Below are 23320 nucleotides of genomic sequence, written 5' to 3' on the forward strand. Positions count from 1 at the left end.
AAATGAAAGAAGCTCGCCATAAGAGATCACAGGTTGTACCATTCCATATGTATGATATGTCCAGAAAGGCAGATCTAAAGAGACAAAGGAGATTTGTGGTGGTCAGTGGCACCCCACTCCAGTACTCTTGCCTGGAAAATCCCATGGGCAGAGGAGCCTGGTGGGCTGCAGTCCATGGGGTTGCTAAGAGTCGGACACGACTGAGCGACTTCACTTTCACTTTTCACTTTCATGCACTGGAGAAGGAAATGGCAACCCACTCCGGTGTTCTTGCCTGGAGAATCCCAGGGACGGGGGAGCCTGGTGGGCTGCCGTCTATGGGGTCGCACAGAGTCGGACACGACTGAAGTGACTTAGCAGCAGCAGGGATGGAGAAGTTTGGAAGAAATGGGGAGTGACTGGTAATGGATAAAGGACTTCTTTTGATGGTGATGAAAATGTTCTAAAATTGATTGGGGTAATGGTTGTATAATTCTGTGAATATACTAAAAGCCATTGAATTGTACCATTTGAACAGATAAATGGTATGGTATGTGAATTATGTCTTAATAAAACTTTATTTTTAGAAATAGCTTCTATATCACCTACCTCAAGGAAGACTGTTTTAATTTTATTATTTTTATCTGTATTGAGTTTACTATTTATTTACCTTTTCCAAGTTTGTGTTGCTTTTCTCTGATGTCTTCTTATTGTCAAAAGTAGAGCGAAGCATGTAGCTGTACATTTGTATATAAAGGAAATGGCAATCCAATCCAGTATTCTTGCCTGGAAAATCCCATGGACAGAGGAGCCTGGCAGGCTACAGTCCATGGGGTCTCAAGAGTCGGACACGACTTAGTGACTAAACCACCACCACCAGAGGAGTATCATCGAAAGAAGCCTGGATAACTGTAGCTCTCATTTTTACTGAGTGACATCCCTGACAGCATCATTAGAGTCTGGCCCTTAGTTTTGTCATTTCAGAAATTACTTGATCAGTGTCCTAGACTTAACCAGACCTGGGTTGTTCCTGTCACTAAACTCTCAGGAAACTGAAATATATCAGCATTATGCTAGTTTTATTAAGTTTAGTGAGAAACATTAGGCAGGCTAAATAATCAAGTTGGCCTAACCATTGTATTTTCTGTATTTGAAAAAATAGGTTAGGAGCCATATCATGGTCACCACTTTCTTGATGGCCTTGAAATCATCGCATGATCATAGCCTAATGGCATTTGCCAGGAAAACCCAGGGCATCTTTCTCTTATAAGAATATATAACTGTTCCTCAAACTTGACATATTGAGTTCCTGAACTGAGACATCCTTTTTCCCAACAGGGCTAGGTTTCTCTGCCAGTAATTGAATTTTCAACTTAAATAAAAATGAAATAAAGTAAAATGTTCAATTAATAGTCATCTTTTCTGAGTGACAGTATTTCACCATGTTCTTATTTGAACTATCTACTGCTAACATTCTTTCTGAGTTCTCTAGCAAAAGACCCACAGATCATTCAGAGTTTAGTTTACCCACTTAAAAAAAAAATTTTTTTTTAGCTTACCCACTTTACCTAGATTTCATATCAGTATTTCAAGGCTTTAGAAAAGTAAAAAGGACTTGGTTTTAATGAATATTGATAAGTTTTATTAGTCACATAGCAAAAAAGGAAACATGGCATTTTATGCATAGCCTTTCTTACCGTATAACCTAAATTTTTGAGTTTGTGGATTTGACACTTGCTTTCTAATTGTGTTACTGTTTGTAGAGTGGTAAAGCGGTCTAGTTACACTCTGCATCCAGTGGACGTGTGTAATGCGCGCCTTGCTGTCCACAGAATACACATGGTGTCTGTTTCCTGCTGTGCCCTTGGCTCACCACTCACATTACAGATGCTCAGAAGGGAGTTAAGGCGGGTAAGGAAAGAAGTGGAAGAATTTCCTTTAGGTGTAGAACACAAGGTTTATTTTGAGAGTCGTCCATAAATCAGACTTTCTGCTATGGTCATTTATATTTAAAAGTATATTTAGCCCAGAGAAATAATTTGAGAGCCAGTTAAGATATATTCAGAAAACTAAGCTTTATTCATTAAGTTACAGATGGGTATATTATTGTTTTGTGCATAATTTGATTTTTAAAGTTTATTGTATTGTAAGACTGGCTGGCTGAGCTCTGATATCTCTGGCAGTTTCATCTAGATTGTAAATGCTTGAAGGTGTTGCTTCCTGACTTTTTCACATGTGATGATACATACAGAAAATATAATATTCTGTGGTATGCTGTGGTAAACTGGAGAGAATTTGAGTACGTTTGACTCAGACTTGGTGAAGAACTATATTGCATTTTCTTTATGGTATTTATGTTTTACAAAATAAAATACAAAAGCTTTGGGGAAGATGGCTGTGGCAGCGTTCGGATCCACTTCAAGAGAACCTGCTGTGAAGAGCAGTTAGCTGCCAGCCTCCCCCTGTTGTGCCTGTTAGATAGTGCAGCAGTGCTGGGCAGAGGCCCGTTCCTCTGGGCTGCTCCCAGCCAGTGACCAAGCACTGGGGGCCCTAGAGCCACGCTGTTCTAGTTTGATGGGGACCTACTCCAGCAGAGAATTTTTGCTTAGAGACTCCTCATTGACCCTGCCAAGACTCTTCTCTTAACAGCACTGCAGTCAGATAGAAGTTCTAATTCTTCCTTTGCCCCTCTTTCACAGCTGTCTGAACTGCTTGAGGTCTGAGGCTCTCTTCACCTACTCCTGCTTCATCTCCCTCTGTATCCTTCAGAGACATTTTCTCCCCAAGAAATTTTTTGCACATCTCATCTGCTTCTCAGGATTTTAAACTGATGCAATGATACATAATGAATTTGTATAAAATTTGCAATTAAAATTCTTTTTTAAAAATGAGATATTTGAGTTTGCTTCCCTAAATATAACTTTTGAATCTTAGATTTTGTGTTTGAAATGGTTTTATACAATTTGTAATCAAGATTTTTAAAAAGATAAGTCTGTATTCTTATCATGGTCAAAGTGGCTCACTCTCTGCTGCTGCTGCTGCTGCTGCCAAGTCGCTTCAGTCGTGTCCAACTCTTTGCGACCCCAGAGACGGCAGCCCACCAGGCTCCCCCATCCCTGGGATTCTCCAGGCAAGAATACTGGAGTGCGTTGCCATTTCCTTCTCCAATGCATGAAGGTGAAAAGTGAAAGTGAAATCGCTTAGTCGTGTCTGACTCTTAGCACCCCCATGGACTGCAACCAGGCTCCTCTGCCCATGGGATTTTCCAGGCAAGAGTACTGGAGTGGGGTGCCATTGCCTTCTCCAGGTCTCTCACTAAATGGTAGCAAATGGCAGAAAGAATTCATCACTCTTTGTCCACAAGACAGAACTCTTAATTGTTGACCAGATTTCAAGCAGTTTTTGTCTCTTTAAGTTGTATGTCCTAAATACTATCATTTTGTTAGTTTTCTTGCATTACCAAATACAATGTTGAAATTTTCTACAGTAGTCCATTTCAAGTCTTGTGAATTTTTTGTATTAATTATTTCAAAATAACCATGAAGCCCTTACACACAGCTATAGTTCTATTAGTCTTACTGGCAAGTCTTTAGGATTCAAATTAATACATGATTAACTATTACTAGTTGATCTCATTTACTCCATACTTTTTGAAACTAGCTGCCTTTTGTTTTGAACCTTTTGAAGTATAGATTAGTATATACTTTATAAACTCTTGTGCTCATTTCTCTCTCTTTCTGCCTAGACTTTTATTCTTCCGATGCCTAGTTCAGACCCACATTTCACACTGATGCTTTCTTTCCTTTGTGTGAATCAACCTGTGTTGGCATGACTTACTTAAGAAATGTTTATTGAGTGCATATTTTCTGCTATGTTCTGTGTATAAACTAGTGAACAAAAAAAGGATAAAATCTTGTGAATATGATAATAAATATAATTTAGGGTAAGCCTTTCTTTCTGTAGTATTTTAGCATTTGATTATATATGAATATAATTTGCATGTATACATCTACACAGTTAGAGAGTTAAGTAGTCAAAAGAGTGCAGGCTTTTTATAACTATGTTTTAAGGTTCTTTCGGAGAAGGCAATGGCACCCCACTCCAGTACTCTTGCCTGGAAAATCCCATGGACAGGGGAGCCTGGAAGGCTGCAGTTCATCTGGTCGCTAAGAGTCAGACACGACTGAGCGACTTCACTTTCACTTTTCACTTTCATGCATTGGAGAAGGAAATGGCAACCCACTCCAGTGTTCTTGCCTGGAGAGTCCCAGGGACGGGGGAGCCTGGTCAGCTGCCGCCTCTGGGGTCGCACAGAGTCAGACACGACTGAAGCGACTTAGCAGCAGCAGCAGCAAGGTTCTTTTATTCCTCTTAGCATCTCCCCATGACACTTACTTGTTTTTTAACAAGTACTGTGGATTAAGAATCTATTGAATCTTAAATATTAATTACAGCAGAGATATTCAGGAGTAGAGTCAATAGACAGATTCTAAATCTATGGTAGCAAACAATTTATTATCTTTTGAACTTATTTCGAACAGAAGAACTGTAGGGAGGAGATGGAATCGTCTTTCCATTGGGTTTAACTATCGAGTCTAGGGCTTTGGTTCTCGACGTGTGTCATATATTGGAATCAGCTGGAGAGGTTTAAAAACCACTGATGCCTTTGTCCCATCCTCAGAGTTTCTGATTTAATTGGTATGGGTGTGGCCAGCACAAAAATTGTAATGTGCAGCCAAGATCTAGAACCACTGCATTAGGAGATAAAACAATCAGTACTCTTAAGTTTAAAAAAAAAAAACAAAACTGGCAGAAGGAATTTTTTAAACTGTATTAAATAAGTATACTGAGAGATCCTGGGAACAGTGCCTCCACATTAGTAATGAGGACCTGTGTTGTTCATTGAAGGAGTTCCGACTGGTCAAGTCTGGGAAACTTAGAGCATCAGAATAAGTAATTATAGTAATGAATTATAACCCATTGAATAAAATAGGAATCCATTATACTTACATAGATAAATAAATGGATAAATTGAAATTGGATTCCAGCCTCAAAGTGAAGCCCCACAAAAAACTTCATTACAAAGGGGAAAGAAGAAACTTGATAGTGAAGAAATCTATCAGATACCATGTTATCAAGTAATCAAAGTGAATGAACATTATCAGTAGTGCTGCAAAGTTTTGTACTACCTGATAGCATATAGTGAGGAAAACCGTCACTTTTCAAACATTTCTCCCAAAGATTTATAACCTGGATCTAACGATGAAAAGATGTCAGACAGACCCATACTAAGGGATATTCTACAAATAACTGGCCTGTAATATCTTATGCCAGGGTCATAGAATCAAGGAAAGACTTGAGGGACTCTTCCATGTTGGAAAAGCCTTAAATAGATATGACAGCTAAATGCAGTACATGATTCAGAATTGGGTTCTTTTGCCATGAAGGACATTATCTGTGCAGTTGGCCCAACTTGCAGTCTAAGGCTTAGCTGGTGAAAATGTATCAGTATTTATTTCCTGACTTTGATGATTATATTGTGATTATTAGAGTAATCTTGTATGTAGGAAATACAAAACATGCCATTATTTGGCAAATTACTCTCAAGTGGACTAGGAAAAAGTATTTATTGTACTGTTTTTATAACTTCTCTGTACCATTGAAATTGTTCAGGATAACCATGATTGTATGACTTTGGAATTAGAGAACTATATGTGAAACTTCTCTTAGAATGTTAATTTTCTTATGGGAAAGTCATGGAAGTAGCAACATAATTTATCTGAGAATTATATCTTTCATGGAATACATTTTCCAGGTAATCAAAGCTCTTTAAGTGCCGAAATGCTTTTTAACTGTTTTGACGTGCTCTGTATTTTTCTGCCCTTTAAGGCAGATTATAGTGAACTTGGTCTTGTCTGTTTTGGAGAACAAATAACCCAGTTTTATTATTATCTTCTGAAGTAATACCTCGGTCTAGATCCCTGGTTAGTCTTTGGGGTTTGGTCTGGTTTGGTTTGAGTCTTATCTTTCAGTGTCTGGTTTTCAGTTCTGCTGATGTCATGGTGTGTGCATTTAATAATCTGTCAGTTCTCTTTCTAGTGTGTTACTTCTGCTGTCATCTCAAAAAACAAGATCTATGCTTTTCCTTTTTTTCTTCTTTTTTTACTGTCATGTTAATAAAACTTAGATATTTTATCATAGCAGTGTTCTTCTCATGTTGTTGTTGATTAGTTGCTAAGTTGTGTCCAACTCTTTGTGACCCCATGGACTGTAGCCCGCCAGGCTCCTCTGTCTGTGGGATTTTCTAGGCAAGAATACTGGAGTGGGTTGCCATTTCCTTTTCCAGGGGATCTTCCCAACTCAGGGATCAAACCTGGATCTCCTGTGGGTGAATTCTTTACTGCTGAGCTACCAAGGAAGCTCCCCATTGTACTCATAGCATCCCTTTAAGTTTAATTCAGGGTTATGGTTAGGTTTGAAAGAGTTCTGAAAAATGATGAATTACTGTGAATAGGTGATTTCTCTCTCATTTTATGAGCTTTTCTTTGAATACCAGATGAATTCGATAATTTTACAATCGTTTTTTAAATTTTTTGAATTTCAGAGCTCCGGAGATTATATTGGGGTTGCCATTTTGTGAAGCCATAGACATGTGGTCACTGGGATGTGTGATTGCAGAATTATTCCTTGGATGGCCTCTCTACCCAGGAGCCTTGGAGTACGACCAGGTAACAGAACTGTCATGATAATCCAGTGGAGTTGGTAGAATGTAAAGGAAAGCAATAGACTTATAGGAATGCATTTCCCCAGGCATACAGCACATGTGAAGCTCTTGTTGGAATAAAATGGCAAAACCAGGGATCTTACGGAATTGAAATTCAAGATCTCAAAATAGCATTTGATTTTTAAAGTGTTTTCATGAACAAAGTTGTAATTTCATAAAGTTGTAATCCACATGCCTGAAAACCAGTTTTGTAAACCTCTTGGGAGAATTTTTTTAGTTCCAATTTTTATATTGTAGGTATATATACACAGGGCTGGACTATGTCCATTTAAATAATAATGCTTTGCCTGGGTGACAGATTTTGGTGATGGATGAAATGTCAGCCTGTCCCAAGAAATAAAAGACATCGTAACTACTGGTCTTGAGCCAGCACCTTTTGTTGGTCTTAAATAACTCAGTCACCTGACCCTCTTTAGTATTTTTCACTGTTTTTGTTGGTGCTAAAAGTCTTGCTTAAGATTATTTGAAGTGATTCTCCATAGAATCCAGTGAGGCACCTCATTACACACTTTTCATGGTGGTTTTCAGGTATGTTCATTAGTCTTTTTAAGCTACTAGACAATATTGTTTGCTATTCTCTTGGTTTTTATTACCAAGATTATTGTTTGAAGTACTTTTCTTCACTTTTTGATGAATTTGAGAAACTAATATAAAGACAGTGAAAACCCTCCCTTATTAGAAAGAGATACATACTCAACTCCTATTTTAGTGAAAAATGTTAGTCAGAATTAACAAGGGTTACATAAATTTTGTTTGGCTTATATTTTTATTTAAATGATATACTAGTTAACTTTTAGATATGAAAAAATAGGAAGTAGAACATTTTAAAAGCATGCCTGACATAACCAGCAAGATAGCTGATTTCTAGGGTTTAGCTTTCTACATAAAAGGGGATATGAGAAGTAGTTAATTTAGTGACTTAAATGTTGCTGAGACTCTAAAAATTATTTAATATTAATTATTAGATGTTATTGTTAACTTTAATCTCATCCTCTTCCAAAGACTTTCTACCCATGAAACTTCTTTTAGGCCAGGGTTTTTTTTTTTTTTTTTTTTTAATACTTTAACTTTCCCTCTCCCTGTTCAACATACCTCTTAAAAGACAATTTCTGTAAAAATTTCCATAGATTTTTACCTTCTTTCATCTTTTAACCCAGTCATTAACTTTGATTCAGATGCCAAGCTAACTAGTTTTGAAAGAATTAATGATCTGATTGAAAAGTCCCGAAACACCTTAGCTGCTGACGTACTGAGGAACCTGTCAAATGCTGGAAATAAACCTTTGACTTTGTGGACCACAATTTATGGCATGCGTAGTACTCTGGAACAGGACACCAGCTAGTGGAAGTAAAAAGATCGATTTGCTATTTTACTCTGAATTTGGACCTTATAGTTAGTCTTGGACAACTCATGTTGATACTGAAAAGGACCCTATAAATTCAGTTTTTCTAAAATCTATAATACATTTAAAAAAGCCAAAAGTGAGAAAAAAAATTGTTATCTGATCCAGATTAACAATATTTTCAGAATGTGCATTATTTTAATTCCAAAAGGTCATAATAATTGAAAAAAGTTATTAGCATGCAGCATCAATAGTTACACAGTTATCAACCCAGTATTTTAAAAGTTATTTTCCAATATAAATGTATGCAAACCAATAGGAATGATGATTTTGTTGTTGTTCCAGTCTTAGACTTCATACTCATTTTCAAATATGATGCTTACTTGGTTTTGATAAATGCCTGTTTTCAGGGCTATCCCTTGTCTTCCTAATTTGAAGTTTTATTTTTTATCCTAAATTGGTTTTGGACTCTGAAATGCATTTTTGCATTAAAATGTTCACGTGAGTGGCATTTTTGTTGTTGTTGTTTTTTTGGTTATTTTTTTACTTTATTTATGTGGTTGAATTTCATAAAATTTCCTCAACTCCCTGGATTATGATCATCTAATCAGGATGTGGGAGAAGGCAATGGCAACCCACTCCATCCATGCAGTCCATGGGGTCGCTAAGAGTCGGACACTTTTCACTTTCATGCATTGGAGAAGGAAATGGCAACCCACTCCAGTATTCTTGCCTGGAGAATCCCAGGGACAAAGGAGCCTGGTGGGCTGCTGTCTATGGGGTCGCACAGAGTCGGACATGACTGAAGCGACTTAGCAGCAGCAGCAATCAGGATGTGAAAGGGCATGCCTCTCTCTGTTACCTGTTTCCTGTTCTAGGCATCAGCTACTGTGATGTACTTGGATACCCAATTGAGGCATTTGTTGCTATTTTTTTTTTTTTTTTACTTATTTTTTGCCTTTCAGTGGCAGTGCAGTGGGCGGTAGTGGTAACATTACTAATTAATACTTATTGAATTCTTTTATGTGTCAGAAACTGTCAACACTTTAACTCATATAATATTTACAACAACCCTAGGAAGTTTTATAGATGAGGAAACCAAGGTGTGGGGAAGTTTAATAACTTGCAGGTTTAATAACAGGTAGTCTGAATCCAGAAGCTATGCTGTTAGCAGTCGACTGCCTCTACACTACTTCATGGATAATGATACTTTCAGGGCAATAAGAGTCCAGCTGAACCCTGCTCCAGTCTGCCCTGACTCCCTGGCACTAGCCCTCTTCGGGACTCCACCTCCACCCTGCCACTGCCAATCTGCTCTCGCTCAAAGAGGGTTTTCACTGTCTTTATATTAGTTTCTCAAATTCATCAACCTCCACTGGTATTCTCTCTCCAGGTTTGAGTTCTAGGGAAGGAGCCAGCAGCCTCTGCTAGTTTATGATTTTTCCCTGTGATAACATTTTGTACAAATATTTCTCTCTCAAATTGTATGTTGTACTAGATATTCTTCTTCTGTTTTGCTTTTAATCATAACATTGCTTTTAACAGCAGGAGTGTTCTTATATTACAAATATTATCAGTATTGATTATAAAGAGCAGAAGCCCAGCCAATTAATTTGGAAATTCAATTCATCACAAACACAGAAATTCTATATTTTATATCCCTTGCAACAGCTTCAAAATAGTATAAGTCAAAGTTGATAGAACCAAAAAAATGGAGACAAACCCATAATCATAAGTAGAGATTTACAGTGCATTTCTTTCTGTAATTGATAGAGAACATAGATAGAAAAAATCGGTAAGAATATGAATGATTTGAACACATGATTAACTAAGCTGACCTGCTAATACAGGCATAGAGCACTATGCCCAATACAACATGCAAAAGTGTAGGTTACATTTATTTTAAGTGCATGTGAAACATTTACAAAAATAAAGACTTCTATGAAATGTGTTGTAATATCTTTCTTAACCCTTGTTGATATGTCTTTTGTGTAATCTTTATTTAACATTCTAACCCAAAGTTTTTTTCCAGAGGTGAAAGAGAGTTAACAGTATACCTATAGTTACATACTTCAAGGCCAAATTTGAGTCACTAGGAAAAACTATTCAGATTATTTTAATTCTTTATTATGAGCTTTCTGTTCTGTTCCTTTGATCGTCTGTGTTATCTCTTGAAGTCTTCCAAAGGCAATTACTTCTTTGAATTTTGGATTCTACAGCTTGCCACTGACCATTTTTTACATTATATTTTTCTCATATGCATTTATTTCTGTTCGTACACAGTTGTATGTACTGTGTTTGTTTAGAGACAGCGCCTCATGAATTGGTACTGTGCTTTGGATCCCTTCCTGTCTTTATTGTAAGCATACTGTCTCACTAGTGCTATATGTACTGAATTTGACTTACATTTACTGGGAAAATGTCAATATCGTTCAGGAAATTAAATAATATTTTAATGGATGAATGGCAATATTTACTTGATAAATGTTGATTGGTCTTGCAGAATGTTTGTTAGAGTTTAGATAGAACCATACCCACAATGGCTAAAAGCCTGAATTTATCAAATTTTATTACACTTGGTAATATCAAATTATATCTTACGTAAGAAAAATAAAGCTCCCTATTTCAATTCCAGGGTGGGGTGAGAATCGTCAAGGAATTCTGTTTCATCACGCGATTCAGGTCTCAAAGAGCCTTTCTCGAGTAGCCTCATACAGAGTTCATTTATTTATGTGTGCTGGTGGTGGCTTAGTCACCAAGTCGTGTCCGACTCTTGTGACCCCATGGACTGTAGCTGCCAGGCTCCTCTGTCCATGGAATTCTCCAGGCAAGAATACTGTATTGGATTGATATTTCCTTCTCCAGGGGATCTTCTCAACCCAGGGATTGAACCCTAGTCTCCTGCATTGCAGGCAGATTCTTTACCAGCTGATCTGTGAAGGCAGCCCCATTTATGTGTGGACTATCATATAAATCCAAGAATGAGCTTTACTGTGACTGGATTTTTTGAAGTCTGGAGTTGAAGGTGGTTTTGGATTCACAGCAACACTTAGAAGAATTAGTAGGCATGGGTAGAATCTCACTCTGGTGCTAGATCATGAGTATAATTTAGCCGCTCTGTAAGTGCTTTTATCTGTCTGATTCTGACTTGCTGCTTAGATTTTCTGCTTACTCTGGTTATGTTAGCATAGTCATCAAACTCTAGCTCTGCTTTATGCCCTTCAGCTCATCCGCCAACGGTGTCTGGAGTTTCTTGGTTTATGTTTCTGACATTGTAAATCTAATTTGCTTAGCTTAATTCTAGTTGAGTTTACAAGGCAAATTGCTTTTAAGTCTAGTCCCTGCCCTTCATCCACTGGGGATGGGAGGGGCAGATAGGTGGAACAAGTTCTCTCTCTTCAAATGACTGTCAGGCATTAGGACGAAAAATAACTTGCAGGTTTGTTTGCTGTTTTTTCAGTGCTATCTCTACTTCTAAGGTATATTAACTGCTCTATTGGGTTCTTTTAGCACTTTGTTTTCTTCTTTATAATGGCATGTCCTAGTTTAATTGCATGTTATGGGCTTAACTATTTATCTCTTTTACTGAATTAATGCTGTTGAAGACTGACACCATATTCTATTAATCTGCATGTCTTTGTCATAATAAATGCCCTGTATATGTTTGTTGAAATTGATATGTTGAGCACCTTCCCTGCTTTGAGAGACTCTGATGCAGCATCTGGGCACTTTTCATTTTCTCGTTCCGTAAAACAAGGAACTCAGGCACTTGGGATGCCGAGTGAGGGAAAGGCACTGTGCTTTAATGAAAGGAAACTAACTTGTAAAGATTTTAATTATCATTTCTTGTGAAATTGGAGATACAAATATACATGAACATAGACTGTCAGGAGGCACATAGTCTAGCAGGGAAAACTGATGTGTAAAAATAATTGTTTTGTGTTATGAATGCATTAAAATTGCTGTATTCTAGGTGTGGTGGTAGCACAGAAGATGACGATGGCCTCTGTTTTGGTTAGGGAGAGCTTTACAAAGGAGAGTTTCTTGAATTGAGTCTTGAAGAAGGAACAGTAAAAGATTAGCACATTGGCTTGGTGAAGTGGCAAGGAGGGAGAGGGACAGGGACGTGATAAGTAGGAGTTAGAGAGCAATCTCGGCAAGACAAACTGGTTCATGCAAGGTTCAGCAGGTGCTGGAGAGGGTAGGAATAACGGAATGTGTGAAGAGCTGGGAAGAGATAAAGTGGGGTGGGGGCAGGGGGACTTGTATGCCACAATTAGAGATTTGGAATCCAGCCTGTAGGCAGTAAAGTAATTTTATACAGAGAGTAACAATCAGATTTGCATTTTACCAAAATGGTTGTTAGCAATTTCTTGTTCTTGGCAATGTGAATAATGAATCGGGGATGAGTGGATGGGGTTGGGGATTGCATGGACTGTAGCCCACCAGGCTCGTCTGTCCATAGGATTCTCCAGGCAAGAATACTGGAGTGGGTTGCCATTTCCTTCTCCAGGGGATCTTCCTGACCCAGGGATCGAACGCATGTCTCCTGCATTGGCAGGCAGATTCTCTACCGCTGAGCCACCAGAGAAGCCCATTAGGGAGGCATGTAGACTAATTAGGAGGCTGTAGACTGTGAGACTGTATAACTAGAATTGAAGAAGACCTGAAAGAGGAATGGAGAGGAGGGATAGTTATGAAAAATACAAATAAGATAAAATTGTTAAGAGTTTTGGTTGTTGGAAAGAGGGTGATGTGAGAGAGGTACTTGTCAGGCCTCAATTCCAGGTTTCTGATTCAGGCATTGTGATAGTGATCACCAAAGGGGAAGTACCTGAGGTTTTAACAGATTTAAGAAAAATCAGTTTAGAATGTATTCACTTTGAGGTACCGGAAGGCACTCCAGATAGAAAGTTTCACTTAAGCAGTTAAATCTCCAGAGCTAGAGATAAATATTTAGACATAGAATTAAAGATAAAGCTATGGGGGAAGGCAATTAAAGAGTGCCAAGAGTGCCTCCAACTAGAAAAGAATGATGTGGAAATGAAAGGAACAGTTTTTTAAGTGAAAAGATAATAGCTAATAGTGTTTAAGTAAGATAAGGTTTAATATTAAACTATTAAATGTTTCAGTTAATGACAGGACATCACTTACCTTTATCGTTTTGTGAGAGTAATAGAATTCTAATTGTGTGTTGAGCTTAGAATGAAAAGGAAACTATAGATTATTAAGACTTACTCAATTAAATGTTTCAAATAGTTAAGAGAGTTTTTTGTTTTTAGGCTGGAAGATATTAAACATGTTTGTAGGTTGAGGGCAAAAATCTCATAGAGAAGAAGAAATAGAAGATGCAGAAGAGGATAGAGTAGTTGTCTTCCAGGTTTAAAGAAGAACCCTGTGTTTTCAAACACAATTTCAAGGGGTTAAGCCTCTGTTTATTTCCTGTGCTGCCCAGTTGTTGAGTTGGGGAACAGATATTTGAGTGAAACAGTTATTTTAGGGATGTCACACTGTCATGGATGTATATGTAAGGAAACAGAACAAAGTCCTTCCTACTTCTACTGCATAATGGATAAGGAAGTACAAGGTAAATGTGCAGAATGTCAGATGGTAAAAAGCACTGTGGAGAAAAAGACAACAGAGAAGGGGAGGTAGGGGTACTGAAGAGGGGAGAGCTTGTCCTTATTTATTGGTGGGTCATAGAAGGCCTCATGAATAAGGTGACATTTGAGCTGAGAGCTGAAGGAAGCAAAACACAGCCATACAGGTGCGTGGGGAAGAGTGTTCAAACAGACTGATATTAACTTCAGAGGCCCTGAGGCTGGAGCTTTTCAGTGTCCTCCTGAGAGAGCTCATCTGTGCTTGTGTCTCTTCCCCTACTGACCCAAGCACACATATGTCATGACATAGATGCATGCACGCCCTCCAGTGTTCCCATAGTCCTGATTTACCCAGTCAGGTTAACTTGTCACTGAGTCAAGTAGCTTGTCAATTTCATGTGTAGATTTCTTCAGTTTCTCCGGTGGTTTCCCAGTATTACCTCTGAGATTAAAATCAAGCTTCTTAACCTATCGATAAAACCCTTTGCCTACAACATCAATTTCGTCTCTTGCCATTTCGCCCTTAGTGAACCTCAGTCTCTCAGTGTGTGAATATATTCTTTTTATTTTCCATATTATAACCTTGAAAATGTTACTTGCTCAGTTGTGTCTGACTGTTTGCGATCCCATGGACTATAGCTGCCAGTCTCCTCTGTCTATGAGATTTCCCAGGCAAGAATACTGGAGTAGGTTGCCATTTCCTTCTCCAGGGTATCATCCGGACCCAGGAATTGAACCCGCATCTCCTGCATTAGCAGGTGGATTCTTTGCTGTCTGAGCCACCAGGGAAGCCTTATATCATAATAGATCATATTTCTCCACTCCTTCAGGACTAACAAACTATTCTTTACTGCCCGATTTGAGCAGAACTTTATATGACTCCCGTTATTTTATGTGTCTCTTCTTTGCCTTCTCATGATGCATGCCTTTATTATACCTATATTACATATATTACACTGCCTTATGATTGCTTACTTGTATCTTCTCCACTAGAGTAAGAGACAGGGGTTCAATTCCTGGGTTGGGAAGATCCCCTGGAGGAGGGCAAGGCAATCTACTCCAGTATTCTTGCCTGGAGAATCCCATGGACAGGGGAGCCTGGCAGGCTACAGTCCATAGGGTCACACGACTGAAGTGACTTAGCACACATGCAGACTGATTTCTTAGGGCACACACACTACATCATTTAATTCTTGACCTAACATCTAGCTTAGTGTCTGATATAGCTATGCAATTAATGTCTTAATGCAATAAAAGAATAATTTTTCTCTTTTGTAAATTATCTTTCAGATTCGATACATTTCTCAGACTCAAGGTTTACCAGGAGAACAGTTGTTAAATGTGGGTACAAAATCCACAAGATTTTTTTGCAGAGAAACAGATCTCTCCCATTCTGGTTGGAGATTAAAGGTAACTCACTGAAAAAAATATTTAGAAAAACAGTTTTCTAAGATGCCTTATGTTCATGGATAATACTCTCTGTGCCTATTTTTACTTTATTATATTTGTTTCTTTTGAGTTTTCTTTTTTACCATCCCCCAATCCCACTTTTAATAAGGTGAGTCTTTTCTGAATAGCTTTAGCTCATTCTCTAACCTGGCAATACAATTAGTAATGTGTTTTAAATAGTTTAAAAAATTTTATGTGTATCATTTTGAGTTCTTCCCTACCCAGCTGTACATTTATCAAGCTTTATGGGACAGGGTTGAACTTAACCACTTATGGTGTAACCCAAGTATGTAATTTATTCCCAGGATCAGTAAATCCTTAATGATTAACTTTAGTAATTTTGTTAGGGAATTTATCTATATGTGTGATTTTATCTATATATTTTTGACCTGAACCTGAATGTCTCATTTTCTGTATACTTTTAAAAATTATATTTTGATAGTTATTCTTTTGAAACTACTACTTGCCTTAGAATCTTCAGTATATTAGACTAAATGTGCCAGAATTGAAGAAATAAAGAATTTACAGGTGGTAGTGATAAGATGTTTTCCTTCTCTGATATATTCAATAAGACACTGGAAGAACATGAGGCAGAGACAGGAATGAAGTCTAAAGAAGCCAGAAAGTACATATTCAACAGCCTGGATGATATAGTGCATGTGAGTACCACAGACATATTTGTCAATGTTTCATGCATATAAATTGGTGAACTTGAATGCCAAGAATGCCAAAACACGTTAATCATTTTCTACATGACAGAGTGCTTGCTGTTTTTAAGCTCTTCAAATGAAATTGATTCTAAGGTTTCAGAAACTAAATTTCATTCATCTTTATCAAATATTTGATTTGTATTATCCTGTTCTTCAGTATTTTCTTTAAAAAGGAAAACTCTAGCAAATGTATTTCTTCTACTTACATCTCTCTAGAATTCAATGTTTGTTTAGTTAAAGCAGTTTTTCCCCACTGTTTTGAATGCTTTTTGATACCTCAAAATATTTTTGAGATGTGTTCTTTCTTATTTGAAAATAATTGTAGTTCTTTGTTCTTTCCTGTTTGAGGGTTTTTTTGAATTGTTAGACTTTAACATACACTATGGTGTATGGCTTATTTTTATTTGATGTCTTGAAATGTTGATATTGCAGGTGAACACAGTGATGGATTTGGAAGGAAGTGATCTTTTGGCTGAGAAAGCTGATAGAAGAGAGTTTGTTGGTCTGTTGAAAAAAATGTTGCTGATTGATGCAGATTTAAGAATTACTCCAGCTGAGACTTTGAACCATGCTTTTGTTAATATGAAGCATCTTCTTGATTTCCCTCATAGCAACCAGTATGTTACTTTAAAATCTTTTAAAATGATTCTGAAGAAATGATAATGCTGTCTATAGTAAACCGGTTTGTTAGAAAAATGATTCAGTTTCTTCATTAAATATAAGTAAACTGAGTCAAAAGAGGTTAAGCTAACTTGAGCAAGTTCACAGAGACAGTAAATTGCAGAGTAGAACTAGAATGCAAATCTAAATCACAGTCCAGTGTTCTTTTTCCAAAATAGCATACTGAAAATGACTGCGTGATATCACTTTTACATAATATTCTTACCTTAATGACTGGACATATTTATAATTAAAGAAAGTGTTAAGTTTTTCCTCCTTCAATTTTGAGTCCTGCAAACTCCAAATTGAAAAACTCCTTTTTTCAGTTTCCCTTCACACCATTTGCTTTTCTCCTCCATTCCCCCGCCCCCGTTTCCTCTCTTCTTTGTGGAAGGAGGTTTTTTAATGGGTTGGTGGAGAAGAATATATGCCCAAATTGAAATGGGGGTCACAAATTATAGTGTGCTCACCAAAACGTGCTCACTGTTGCTTTACTGTCTCAAGAAAATGTTTCAGATAGAAGCATATGCCTTCTTGCTTCAGACTTCCATCTTATAGGATTTCCTGGTAGGTATAGTATTGGAAATCGGCAGATTAAGTGCAAGCCATAGACTTTTTTTTTTCTTTTAAAAATAATTTTTAATCTTAAACTATTCTAAACATTTAAAAAATAATATGACCCCATTACTGTTCACTTTTTCTTTTGCAGTGTAAAGTCCTGTTTTCATATTATGGATATTTGTAAGTCCCATCCAAATTCATGTGATGCAAATAATCACAGTAAAACTTCACTTTTAAGACCAGTTGCTCCAAGCAGTACTACTAATCTGGCAGCAAATTTTACTAAAATTGGCACATTAAGAAGTCAGGTAAGATCTTACAGTATTTGGTCATTTTTGCTTCTCTTTTCTTTAACAATTAATCATTTTGCTTTTGAAATATACATAAGTTTCCATATCAGCACTTCCAGTGCTGATGAGGTCTTACTATGGCTGTTCTATTAAATCTCTAATATTTCAGGGTAACAGTTGGAACATATCTACTCAAATTTATTTTTTTCTTTCACCTTTTATTCTTTCAATACAATCTAATGGCTCTTCTATATCTCAAGTCTACAAAAAGTAGACTTCAGTAAGATCAATTTCTGGGTCCATCTTTATCATAGAATTATGGTTTTTTAAAATGCATTTGACTTCTACTTATAAAGCATGTACACAATTATTAGCGTACTCTGTATAATGAATGCCATGTCCATCAATTGTTCTAGGCATTAACCACATCTGCCCATTCAGTTGTGCACCACGGGATTCCTCTGCAGGCCGGAACCGCTCATTTTGGTTGTGGTGATGCTTTTCAGCAGACACTGATTATCTGTCCCCCAGCTATTCAAGGTATTCTTTTATTTAAATTACACTTTGAGTTTTGGCATGCATTATTTTAAAATAAGTTTAGGCATCTATTCATTAGATACACTGCATGGGTTTTGTTACATTTAATGCTATATTTGCATTTAATTTAAGCTGGTCAGTAGCCTTTAAACCACTGATACTCATTAATTGACTGGAGTTCCATTGTAGTCATCATTAACAAAATGGGTCATATGACAGCTGTATTTCCTGTAGAGTCTAGCATGATAAAATACTTTAGTAGGAATTAATGAACTGGGAAAGCTGTGGATTGTCCTATGCTGGGTAAAACTGCTCCAGATATTCAGGTTTAATACTTAATATCTGCATGTCATCTCTAGACATGACCGTGACCGAAAGCTCAGATCTTTGTTTTGGTCAAAGGATTTCTTTCCTAAAATATTGTAGTCTTGTTCTTTACCCATAGCTTAGTCTTTTGTTTTTTAAATATTTATTTTTATCAAATTGCCCTTATTTAGTTAAAAATATCAAATCCTCAAATGAGATAATGACAGAATACCTTTGAAGAGGCATAAATTCTCACACTGAGGAACTACTTTGTGGTAAGAGAATGATAGCAGTGAACTTTTTGACTGGAATAACTAGAATAAAGTCCTCTTTCCTACATCCTTTACTAGCATCTTGTTCCTGCTAGGCTGTAATGTCTAAATCTTAAAATCAAGGGATTGATTTCAAATGGGCCTGAAAGGACTGTTTGAAGTGTTGTAATGCTGTTAATAATAAGTGAGAGCTCTTGGTGCTCAGTCAGGATGCCTGGGACCTAGTTCTTGTTTCCTCTATTTGCTCTGCCATCCCAGACAAGTTTGTTATCTTGCTTCAACCTTAGTCAAAGAAAACGGATGGAATGGCTACTCTCTTGATCATTTCCAGCTCTAATATTTCTGGATTCTGAAGGTGATATTTTAAATATTTATTTGATTTAAGGATATGAGCAACTTTTTGAAGTTTTTATTTTAATCTCCTGCACAGTATCTAAAAAGCACCAAGAATATGTTTGTTGACTTGCTTAACTAGTAATGAGAGGTGTGAAAACCTGGCAGCTCTTCAGCCGCTTTGATTCTACCAGGGTGGCTTTGGTTTGTTATCTGTGACAGTGACCCATGGCTTATCCGATAATAAAAAATACCTATAGCATATTGTCAGCACTCTTAAAGATGCTGTTGTATTTCTTTGTTTTTCTTCAACTGTTATTATAAAAATTTTGAACATATAGAGAAATTCAAATAATAATAATACCTTCTACTCTAGATTCAACAAGTATTAACATGTTACATTTATTCTCTCTATTACACATACACACACTGTTAATAGTAAGTCATAGATGTTTTACTTCTAAATACTTGAGCACACAAAACTGCTGCTTTTTTTTTTTTATTTAATCAGTTACTACTTAAGTGGTATCGTGACAGATACATTTTCATATAGATGTGTTTAATCTGTACTAATAGATTGTTGCCTCCTTGGTGACTCAGTGGTAAAGGATCCACCGGCAGTGCAGGAGACATGGGTTTGATCCCTAGATTGGGAAGATGCCTTGGAGGAGGAAATGGCAGATCACCATAGTATTCTTGCCTGAGAAATCCGTGGGCAGAGGAGCCTGATGGGCTATAGTCAGATAGGACTTAGTGACTAAACAACAAAAAATAGATTGTTAGGTTCTATCTCTTTCTTGCATGTACCAGAATTAATTTGGGGATTGCCTTCTACCTACAGTGTGGTGTATTTCATCCAAATTTGGAGTAGCAAAAAATTCCCTGGGGGTCCATGGTTAGAATTCTGGGCTTTCACTTCTTGTGGGCCCTAGTTTGATCTTTGGTGGGTAAATTAAGATCCTGCAAGCCATAATAACGTTAACAGCTGTGATTGGTTCATAACAAGGATAACAGAAGGAAAAGGAGATATTCTCAGACTTGTTAACTCATCAGATGTCAAGAACAATAGTTTTGGAATTCATAATAAGACAAAGCGAAATACTTGTTCACTTACTGAACTAACAGTTGCGGTTGCAGCAGCGTAACAGGCAAGCTTTATAATATGTTGTCTCATTATTTCTTATCTTAGTATAGTGGCTGCTTAGAAAGGAGTTTTCCCTCTAATCCATTTTGGCATCTCTGTAGAAAATCCCAGTGTTGGTCTTCCTACCCCTTTATCTCATAATGTGCCAATCTATTTTGAAGATATGAGTGTAGTTGTACAGTAGTTTGAGCATTCTTTGGCATTGCCTTCCTTTGGGATTGGAATGAAAACTGACCTTTTCCAGTCCTGTGGCCACTGTTGAGTTTTCCAAATTTTCTTATGTATTGAGTGCAGCACTTTAACAACATCATCTTTTAGGATTTTAGATAGTTCAGCTGGAATTCCATCACCTCTGCTAGCTTTGTTCATATTAATGCTTCCCAAGGTCCACTTGACTTCACACTACCAAGATGTCTGGCTTTAGGTGAGTGACCACACCACTGTGATTATCATGGTCATTAAGGCCTTTTTTGTATAGTTCTGTGTATTCTTGCCATCTCTTCTTAATATCTTCAGCTTCTGTTAGGTCCTTGCTATTTCTGTCCTTTATTGTGCCCATCTCTGCATGAAATGTTCCCTTGATATCTCCAGTTTTCTTGAAGAGATCTCTGGTCTTTCCCATTCTATTGTTTTCCTCTATTTCTTTGTGCTCATTTCACATGCTAGCGAGGTAATGCTCAAAATCCTTCAAGCTAGGCCTCAGCAGTATGTGAACGAAGAACTTCCAGGTGGATAAGCTGGATTTTAAAAAGGGAGAGGAACCAAAGATCAAATTGCCAATATCGTTTGGATCATAGAGAAAGCAAGGGAATTCCAGAAAAACATCTATCTGCGTGCTTCATTGACTACCTGGAAGCCTTTGTGTGGATCACAACAGACTATGGAAAATTCTTAAAGAGATGGGAATACCAGACCACTTTACCTGTCTCCTGAGAAACTTGTATGCAGGTCAAGAAGCAACAGTTAGAATAGGACATGGAACAACAGACTGGTTCAAAATTGGGAAAGGCTGTAGCTTATTTAACTTCTTTACGGAGTACATCATGCAAAATGCCAGGCTGGGTGAATCAAAAGCTGGAATCAAGATTACCAAGAGAAATATTGACAACCTCAGATATGCAGATGATACCATGCTATTGGCAGAAAGGGAAGAGGAGCTAAAGAGTTTCTTGATGAGGCTGAAAAGGAGAGTAAAAAGCTAACTTAAAACACAGTGTTTAAAAAATTAAGATCATAGTATCTGGTCCCATCACATCATGGTAAGTAGATGGGGAAAACGGGGAAACAGTGACAGATTTTATTTTCTTGGGCTCCGGAATCACTGTGGATGGGGACTGCAGCCGTGAAATTAAAAGACACTCGCTCCTTGGAAGGAAAACTGTGACAAACCTGGACAGTGTATTAAAAAGCAGAGACATCGCTTTGTCAACAAAGGTCCATACAGTCAAAGCTGTGGTTTTTACAGTAGTCATGAACAGATGGGAGAATTGGACCATAAAGAAAGCTGAATGTCGAAGAACTGATTGATGCTTTTGCATTGTGGTGCTGGGGAAGACTCTTGAGAAGTCCCTTGGACAGTAAGGAGATAAAACCAGCCAATCCTAAAGGAAATCAACCCTGAATATTCATCGGAAGGACTGATGCTGAAGCTGAAGCACCAATTCTTTGGCCACCTGATGTGAAGAGCTGGAAAAGATTCTCGATGCTGGGCAAGATTGAAGGCAGGAGGAGAAGGGGATGACAGTGAATGAGATAGTTGGATGGCGTCACCAACACAGTGGACGGAGTTTGAGCAAACTATGGGAGATAGTGAAGGACAGGGAAGCCTGGTGTGCTGCAGCCCATGGGGTCACAAAGAGTTGGATGTGACTTTATGACTGAATGACAACAACATTTCGATGAAACATTTTAAAATGATTATTGAGTAGCAGTTATGGTACCATTATAGTTTGTATTTTAAAATACAATTTATGTTTGTTGTACTTCACTTTATATTTTTTACTTTGGAGCTATGTTGTGTAAGCATGTGTTTCATGTATTTTAGAGACTATAGACATAATATGTAGGTGTAGCTAAATAGGTACCACGTCCCTAATACTGTGCTGTTTTTATGTACAGAAGACTTAGACAAGCTTTTACTTAACATATCTGAGTATAGGTTGTATATAGTGAACAAGCATTTCACATTACTTCATGATCTGAAAAGCTAGTTAATTCATCCCTTTTGGATGAAACTGCAATTTCAGAGTCAAATACATTCCAGCAAAATTCTCCTCTGTTGTACTAGAATAGGCTTTGAGCTCTTTGTGTCATGCTTTCCAGATACCAAGCAAATCTAGTCATTAAAGTTTTAGCTTATAACCATACAGAAAATTGGAATTTTAACCTACTTTTGAATGATTTTTAAAACAGATTCGACCTCTTGATAGGAGAATCTTGGTAGGAGAATTCTTCTCATCTTAAGGCTTTGATTATGAGGAGAATTTAAGAGCAACCTGATTTTGGGGGGATGGGATTTAAGAATTTGCTCTGTGATTTCATCCATATCAAAGTGAATTCTGCTTTTTTCTCTGATGAGATTCTCTATTGCTGCAATATATCTACACAGCCTGGGTGTACTTAGATTCCATTTCTTGGAGAATTTGCTGTTCCAGACATGCTTTTTGGAAAGGGTAAGAAGGTCAGTTTTAAAAAATAACTCATAGATCTTTCTGAAACTTAATTCACATTTAGCTCTTTAGGTGGAGCTCAGAGGGTAGAGCACCCTTAGCAGTAGGATAAAAGGCTCTGAAGAAAATAAACAGAATAAAATTAACTTCCTTCTATCAGCTACTGTGTATTCATGCAATAAATAATGTAAGGTTATTTTTCAATAGGAAAAGAAAACAATTTTTTTTTTAAATGGCTGATCACCCAAGATGACTTTTATCCAAAAACTAATTATCTTTAAATAATCTGCCAGACCATATTGAAAGTAAATGCTACAATAGACCGGAATTATGAAATAGTGAATTTATTTTAGTAACTGAGCTTTCTCATCTTAGGAGATATCCCTACTATCTTGTCAGTTAAAGTTCTTAGTTGAGTAACACCTCTTTACGCTTTTAAAGTTTAGTACTGTGGGTCTTAATGTTTGTAAGGTGCTCTTGCAATGTATGACAGACATACTAACATTAACAGTATTAGCCTGGGTAGTAACCCTGCCTCTAATTTTCCTAGGGGGTAAGCAAAATGGAATGTGTTTCTCCTGGAGTTCCAATAGCTCTCCACTAGAAATAATAGTTAATTAAATCACAATGATCAAAGCTCAGTTGCATCATCATATTAGGCAGAAAAGTTTACTTTTTGCTTTT

General features: G+C 37.2%; 1 protein-coding gene across 11 annotated transcripts in view; it reads left to right on the forward strand.

The window, feature by feature from the left end:
- The window catches only part of HIPK3 (homeodomain interacting protein kinase 3), an 88543-nt gene that overhangs the window by 55886 nt on the left and 9337 nt on the right, over positions 1–23320 (forward strand). For all 11 annotated transcript variants that reach the window (XM_055549282.1, XM_055549276.1, XM_055549284.1 and 8 more), the window contains 6 exons: positions 6584–6707; positions 14996–15115; positions 15727–15813; positions 16297–16481; positions 17234–17393; positions 17792–17915. In XM_055549282.1, the coding sequence (XP_055405257.1) occupies positions 6584–6707; positions 14996–15115; positions 15727–15813; positions 16297–16481; positions 17234–17393; positions 17792–17915 (800 nt within the window). The remainder of the gene's footprint in view (positions 1–6583; positions 6708–14995; positions 15116–15726; positions 15814–16296; positions 16482–17233; positions 17394–17791; positions 17916–23320) is intronic.

This window comes from Bubalus kerabau, chromosome 15 (genome assembly GCF_029407905.1).
Source record: "Bubalus kerabau isolate K-KA32 ecotype Philippines breed swamp buffalo chromosome 15, PCC_UOA_SB_1v2, whole genome shotgun sequence".
In the NCBI taxonomy this organism is placed as follows: domain Eukaryota; kingdom Metazoa; phylum Chordata; class Mammalia; order Artiodactyla; family Bovidae; genus Bubalus; species Bubalus kerabau.